The 8,200-nt window shown below is 32.7% G+C and overlaps 1 protein-coding gene across 1 annotated transcript; it reads right to left on the bottom strand.

Annotated features, from left to right (window-relative positions):
* LOC107615765 (zinc finger MYM-type protein 1-like) lies at window positions 2,695-3,837 on the bottom strand. The gene has a single exon (XM_016317800.1). The coding sequence runs from the start codon at window positions 3,835-3,837 to the stop codon at window positions 2,695-2,697; it is 1,143 nt and encodes a 380-aa protein (XP_016173286.1).

The following is an 8,200-nucleotide window of genomic DNA, read 5'->3' as shown; positions in this document are numbered from 1 at the left end:
AGCTAGTCGAAACATAAGGAGCGGTTCGAATGCTGATTATATAAAGGAGTTGGTGTATGAACTTTATTCTACAAATTATGGTAAAAAAATTCACTTTTGAGAGGCATTGGAATATGTTTCATTAGGAATAAAAAAAGCAGAAACCAACTACCAACACAAAATGAAGGCTCAAAGAGAACCAAGGTCAGTACAACTGGAGCATACTCATCGTAATCAAATCTAAAAACACTGTTGGCGAAGAAACCAGTGTGGACTCTTCCGTTTTCCCACAAGGATCAAAGAATAGCAAGAGAAAAGATAAGGAAAAAGCACACATGTCTGAAGATCTTAGCGAAAAGAAATCATTAGTTGTTAAGAAACTATCTCTCATAGAATATATTAAGAATGTTAGATAAAAAGAACTAATGGATAGGGAAAAAGAAAGAGAAGAAGTGAGGAAACAAAGAAAAAAAATTATGGCAATCAAAGAAAATGAATTACAAATCAGAAGTATATTAAAGAAATGGAGATAAATGCAAAGAAAAGGGAAATGGAAAGGATGGCTAAGGAAAGGAAAAGAGAAATGGATATGCAAATAATTAATAAGTGGTTTACTTAATGGTTCCTTGTATTCATAGAGTTAAGTAATATGTTTTATTTTTATTGTGTATTACGGTATGTAATGTAGTATGTTTTATTCATTTATAATGTAACTTTTAAAATTAGTCAATATTATTATGTGTTATTTTTTATGAAAGTAACCGTTACAAAATTAACCGTTTTCAAAATTAGACAAGAAAAAAGCTAGGCGTTATGAGATGGACGTTGCAAAACTAGTTCTTGAATATTAGTTACTTGTTGCGGATACACTTATAAATATCAGTTATCAAATATTTACAATCACAAACTACATTTCAAAGTTAGTTTCTCATCTCAAAATACTAAATATTTTATTTTAAGAAATGACTAAAAATTTTAAAGATATATTTAATGAGGCTTTGTATGGTAAAAGAAGAAGGCGAGATAACACACTCATAGATAATTGGATCGATGAGTGTTTGTTCAATGATTCAGAAGACAAAGATATCGAGAGAAGCTCTTTCCAAACTCCTCGTAGATGGATCAACAAAGATCGAGTAGGGGGACATGATCGCCGTTTTAAAGATTACCTTGCAGATGAGCCAGTGTATAATGCTGATATTTTTCGACATAAGTTTTGAATGAGAAGACACGTGTTCTTTCTAATAGTATACGCCCTCTCAAATTTCTATCCGTATTTTTAATAGAAGGTCGATGCAATTGGGAGAAGAGGCTTGTCACCCTTGCAAAAATGCACTACTGTGATACGAATGTTAGCATATGGCGCAGCAGCTAATGCTGTTGATGATTATATGCACATAGGCGAGAGCACCACAATTGAATGCTTGAAAAAATATGTTGAAGGTGTCATTTCGGTGTTCAAGAATGAATACTTGAGAAAATCAAATTCAAATGTTATACGATGCCTGCTACAAATGGAGGAGGCGTGGCTTTCCTAGTATGTTGGGTAGCATTGACAACATGCATTGGCAATGAAAAACTTGTTCAAAGGCATGAAAAGGTATGTACATGAGTGGTTATTGTGGGGTTGCAACCATAATACTTGAGGTTATGGCATCTTCAGACCTTTGGATATGACATGCATTTTTTGAAGTTTCTGGTTCAAATAACGATATCAACGTTTTAAAAAAGATGAAAATGGTCCCAAACCTAGGGCTATATGTAAGTGGTGTAGAGCATCTTATGTGGCTGATTCACATAAAAATGGTACTAGCAATCTTAAAAGTCACTTGTTGAGTCAGTGTAGAAAATTTCCAAAAGATTCACTTGATCCTACACAAAAAATACTTGTTATGCAGCAACTTAAAAAAGAAGAAGAAAATGGGCTGGGTAATTGTTTGACTGTTGTATCATTTGATCCTGATTTATGTAGACAAGCTCTTGCTAGAATGATAATCATAAATGAGTTGCCTTTTAGATTTGTCGAAGGGGAGGGGTTTCGTTATTTCATGAGTGTTTTACAGCCAAAACTCCATATTCCGAGCAGAATTTCAGTTGCCAGGGATTGTTAGAACTTGTTCATGAATGAACAACATAAGTTGAAGAGTGTCTTTATAAACTCAAATCAAAGTGTGTGTTTGATAACTGATTGTTGGACTTCTGTACAAAATCTAAACTATCTTTGCCTCACTACACATTTTATTGATCAAGATTGGAAGTTACAAAAGAGAATTCTTAACTTTTGTCTCATCAAGAATCATAAAGGTGAAACAATTGGTAGGAAAATAGAAAAATGTCTTTTAAATTGGGAAATAAATAGAGTCTTTAGCAACACAGTTGATAATGCTAGTTCAAATGATGTTGCCATTTGTTACTTGAAAGGTAGAATGGAGGATTAGAATTCATATCCTTTAAAAGGTGAACATTTGCGTGTTAGGTGTTGTGCTCATATCTCTCACCTCTTTGTGCATAAGTTGTCTCGTCTTCAATGATATTATTGAGAACAATGTTGGTAGCAGTAAACATTTTTACCAAACTACAAATAGAATTAAAGTGAGAGCTCCATCGAGTATCCCCAGCTCTTTGTAAAGTGCTTATTTGATCCGCACCTTTGCCTGTTTCTAATTCATTTTGAGCAACCAAGTTTGCATTTTCAATTGCTTGAGCTTCTTGTAATTAATCATGTCTTTTTGAAGAAGCACTAACAATAGTGATAATAGAGTTTAATTGAGTAAAAAATTCATGAATTTGAAGTACCTCTCTTGAAGCTGTCACCAATGCTAATTGTAACCTATGAGCAAAACAATATACATAGTATGCTTGTAGAGAATCTTTAAGAAACAAAGCTTGCAAACTATTCCACTCACCCCGCATGTTGCTAGCACCATCATACCCTTGACCCCTAATATTTTCAACTTGGAGATTATAATGAGAAAGGACAGAAATCAATTCTTTCTTTAAAGTTATTGCACAAGTATCAGTGACATGCACAAGATCAAAGAATCTCTCTTTAACAAAACCATCTAGAGTAACAAATCTCAAAACAATGGCCATTTGCACCTTTTTAGATTCATCTCTAGCTTCATCAACAATAAAACAAAATTTGGCATCTCCAATCTCTTCTCTAATTGAATTTCTCACCTTAGTAGCAAGAATATGTAGAATTTCTTTTTGGACATCATTTGAAGTATACTTAGCATTTTTTGGAACATTTTTCAAAACATTCTTTTTCACTCTTTCATTGTAAGATCCCAAAAATTTCAACATTTTTAAAAAGTTACCTCTGTTGCTTGAACTTTGGCTTTCATCATGTCCTCTGTATGCGCAACCTTGAAATGTCAACCATCTAATGCAATCTACAGATGTTTCTAGTCGAATTCGATTCTTTTCAATCTCTTCTAATGTTTGCTTATGAAGAAGTCTGTCGATATGTTGTGATTGTTTCATCAAATCATCACATGATTTCAGCGCCTTATGATGGAATGAGTTGGGACCTTTGCCAATGTGATTCAAAAAAGAACATTCTTTTCCATTATTTACTTTCTTCCAATTCCTAAAACCATTCTCAATAAAATCATTTGAACCCGTATTGATTGAAGGTTCCTTAGCAAAAAGAAAGCACGAAAAATAATATATAGCATCATCTTCTATAGAATATTCTAACCAAGATGGGAACAATTTAAACCATGAAGCTTGAAAGTGATGATGACTTTTATCACCAGAAAATGGATAATTATCAAGAATTGGTTGATTTGGCCCAACTTTAATATAAGCCCAATGGATTTCATCTCTTTTATTTGGAGGAAACTTCCAAATCATTGGTCGCATTCCAGGATCTCTTTCCAAATGAAAAACATCCAGTTGATTTGGAAGAAGTCGTGGACGCTTTGAGCTATTCAATGGAGAACTTAAAGTAATGAAATTTAATGACCCCTTAAGTATTGGAGTAGTAATAGTAGAAGCATCTTCATTCTCTTGATCCTTTTTTTTTTTAAAAATGTATCAATGGTTTTGAACTTACTCATAATTCAAATGGCCAAATAAGTTCCTATAATTAAAAATATATTTAGCAAAAAGTGTAAATTACAGTCTAAATCTTTATAAAATATAAAAATTATATTTCAATTCAAAATAAGATATTAAAATTCAGAACAATAATACTAACATCCTAGTATAAATAATATAAAATTATAATTAAATAGTTAACTAATAAAAAAAGAGAATAGAAGATTTAAATAGGAGTGGGGCTTAGAGAGGGGTTAATTAGAGAGAGACTTGATCGTTTTATGGCTAGAATGCCTTGCAAAAAGACTTATGTAGATGGGGTGGTAAGAAGATTATCAGAGAATGGTTTGGATCACGCTCCTCTCGTACTTGATTCAGATCCTCCAAAACGGTCTACCAAAATAAGATTTAAATTTCAAAAAACGGTAGTGTGAGATGAAAGATATAAGGGCACTGATAGCAAAAGTTTGGAGTATGGAAGTTAATGACTTACCTATATACTTTTTTGGAACAGAAATTGAAGTGTTGTAGGCACTGTCTAGTGCAGTGGCAACAGCATAACAAATCCAACTCTAAGAAGGTAATTGAAGAACTAAATCTTAGGTTGAAACACTTGAGAATACCGAATTATTTTATTGGGCCAGAGATGTTAGAGGTAGAGAAAAAAATTAGAAGAGGAGTTATCAAAAGAAGAAAATTTTTAGAAGAAAAAATCAATATGCAAGTGGATGAAAGAAGATGATAGCAACACAAAGTTCTTCATCCGAAGTTCCAAGCTAGAAACCGAAAAAATAAAATTTGGGAATTAGTTTAGAATGATGATGAGATGGCTTTAGATCCACAAAATATTACTCTGGTGGCTAAAAATTATTTTAAGTAAATATTTTCATCTGACTCATTAGAATCTGGTGACATATTCAGCAATTTTAGTCATCCGGTTTTAGCTTTCATGAACTGGAGGCTAATAAGACTAATCTCTATGGAGAAAATCAAGAGATCCACTTTCAGCATTTGTCCTAAAAGTGCTCCAGGTGAGGATGGCTTCACAGCACGATTTTTCTAGTTTTATAGGGACATTGTGTGTGGTGATGTTTTCAAGGTAGTTCGTAGCTTCTTTGGTGGATGTAAAATGCTCAAGGCATTTAACCATACACAGATTTGCTTGATATCTAAAATTCCGAATGCTAGAGACATGTCACAGGTCAGACTTATTAGCTTGTCCTCAACCTTTTATAAGATTATTTCCAAAATTCTGGTACATAGACTTCAGTAGTTTACGAATAATTTAATAAGTTTAAATCAGAGTACGTTTTTAAAGGGTAGATTAATTTCTGACAATATTCTAAGAGCTCATGAATGTATGTACTACCTCAAAACTAAGAGATGCAGATTGAAATGTGAAATGACTATTAAATTGGATTTGAATAAAGCATATGATATAGTTAAGTGGAGTTTTTTATGGTTTATCATGAAGAGAATGAATTTTGGACCAGATGGACTTCTTAGATCAGAGAACTAGTCACTACTGTTTCTTATTTTGTTCTTATAAAAGGTGAACCTTATAGTTTTTTTAAGCCAACAAGGGATATCCAATAAGGAGATCCCTTGTTACCTTATCTATATCTATTACGTGCGGAAGGATTATTCTATCTGTTATACAAGGCATAGCAAAATAGACCTATTTAAGGGATTTAGATTCATAGAAGGTTTCCAACAGTCAATCATATTCTCTTTGCTGAAGAACTCTATCTTATTTGGGAAGGCAAATGAAGATCATGCAAAAATATCCTATCTCTACTCCATGAATATGAAATGCTTAGTGGGTAGAAAGTTATTCTCTACAAATCAGCAGTTTTTTCAGTCAAAACACCCTACTCATTAGAAGACAACATGTAACACCCTAACTTTTAGCACGTCATGATCGTATGAAAAGTAAGGCGTTACTAACTCGTTTTCCTTATTAACTATTTAATATTGAGCCTTTAGTTCGATGTCGCATTTCAATTTTTAAGAATATGCCTGAAAATTTTGTTTTTATTAACTAAAATCATATATCAAAGATCACCAAATAATAGTAATCACATAGTAATTACTAACAGTAAATGCCATACAAATAAATTCAACATAAAACTCGATTACATTACCTATCCCTCTGGGTAAAATAAAATTTTAATCAATAAAGGCGTGAGAACTCTATGAAAACAACGTAACTTTTAAACAATTCCAACTATTCGTCCACAGCTTCATACTGAGTCTTTGAACCTGTGTCACTGAAAGAGTGGAAGATTTTGGGGTGAGAACAAACCACACATTCTTAGTAGGGAATAAGAATGCCGTAAAAGTAACAAAATAAAATGCAAATAATTAACTTTACTCAATAAAACTATTTTTATTAAATCCCTGAAAATACTTTTAGTTTTACTTTAGATAATTACTTTTCTTTAAATTTCTAAACTCAAAACAGTTTTATCACAAAATTAGTCATATTAACCATCTCTCAGTGACATAATCATTTCTTAATCCGTAAACTAATAGCACAAGTAAGAGATTCAAACCAACATAAAAACAAGTCAAACATCACAATCACAGAGAAGTAATACAAGCAAACACAACCAAATGCAAATGTGCAAACAACATGATGCATGTTTATCTCTAACGCAGGTAATGAGCTCATTTGTCGGTTTCGACCCGCACCCAACGCAATCCAACTCGCAAGTCAGATAAGGCATTCCAGCGGCATAACCTCTGCAAGGTCCCAAACCTTTATAGGCGCTGATTCTCCAGCTGAAGTATGCCGAACATGACCTCTGCAAGTATTTGCAGGCGCTGATTCTCCAGCTGAAGCATGTGTCCCTTTCTCCTGGAAGCCATACCATATACACAGGCATCCCCGCACAATCATTCACACATAAAGCTCACAGCTTAACATTTTCACATCAGCACTTTAACCATTTACATTCAGTCACCCTCTCGTGACCTTTTAACCATTTCATAAATCACACATGCCATGTTCTCTTTTCCCCTTCTTTCTTCTTCTTAACAAACCAAACTCAAATCATAACTTAAAACAAAATCTCTCCTCAAAAGATTGAATTTTAAACATTATACTTTTCTTAATAAATCGAATTGAAAACAAGACACTTTCCGTAATAAATCAATATCAAATAATATTCTTAAATCATATTTGCTTTTAAATAACGCTTTAAACAAAGTCCTGGAGTTTTATAACAAATTCGACAGCACTTCCACTAAAATTTGGACTTAGACACCCTTATAGGTTCCCTCTTCCTCAACAATTCACCAACCCTTTCCTCAACAATTTCAAATCAGCGAAATTCTTAATAATCAATATATTTTATAGCCATATAATTTTAATAATTCTAAAATTATTTGTAAACCCTTAAAATTATTGTTTCAGTTAAGAAATTAATTTAAAAAAAAATAGTTTAAAAATCCAAGCTCAATATATTTTTCGTTCATTAAACCTCAATCTCCACAATTCACTAATCTTTTTCTCAACAACTATCAAAACAGCAAGGAACTCATCCTCAATAATAAGAAAATAGTCACAATTAAACCATCATCATAATAGTTCCAGACCGAGCATAAGACTAAATCAATTCAACACTCAACACAATATTATCCAGTCAGATTAACATATCCAGTAACCAATAATTTCTCAAACAAGCTTGCAACGATATCCACCCTCATCAAATAAATCTCAATTCCACAACTAAATCAACAGTTCAGCATAACCAGGAATTCGAGTAATTAGTCACTTTCAAACAATTAAATCATTATTCACAAATCATAGCCTCAAATCAAAATCAGTCTCAATACCACACCAATCATATTTTTACAACCTCAATCCAAGCTTAATTCCACCAACTAATCTCTCATAACAACAAAATCAGTCACATTCACAACAATAATCCAAACTTAATAACATTACGATTATTAATATTTGCAATTATCTACTATACTTTTTGGGCATTTTTAAATTAAAATCAATAACTTTATAATAATATCCCCTACTCAATTAGTCGTACTCAGAAATTAAATATGACAAACCCTCTTTTGCCCTAAATTCGCAGCACCGACGGCATCCCAACACAACCGAGACAGCGGTAGCAACATCTCCAATCACTTTTGCAGCCATAGCAAATTTCCACGGCAA

The sequence above is a fragment of the Arachis ipaensis genome, chromosome B09, assembly GCF_000816755.2.
Source record: "Arachis ipaensis cultivar K30076 chromosome B09, Araip1.1, whole genome shotgun sequence".
Lineage (NCBI taxonomy): Eukaryota > Viridiplantae > Streptophyta > Magnoliopsida > Fabales > Fabaceae > Arachis > Arachis ipaensis.
Note: the sequence above shows the minus strand (reverse complement) of the source record. Positions and strands in the feature narration are given on the sequence as shown.

Coding starts and splice junctions, on each gene's coding strand:
- LOC107615765 (XM_016317800.1), bottom strand. CDS start 3,837: ATGATTTGGAAGTTTCCTCCAAATAAAAGAGATGAAATCCATTGGGCT.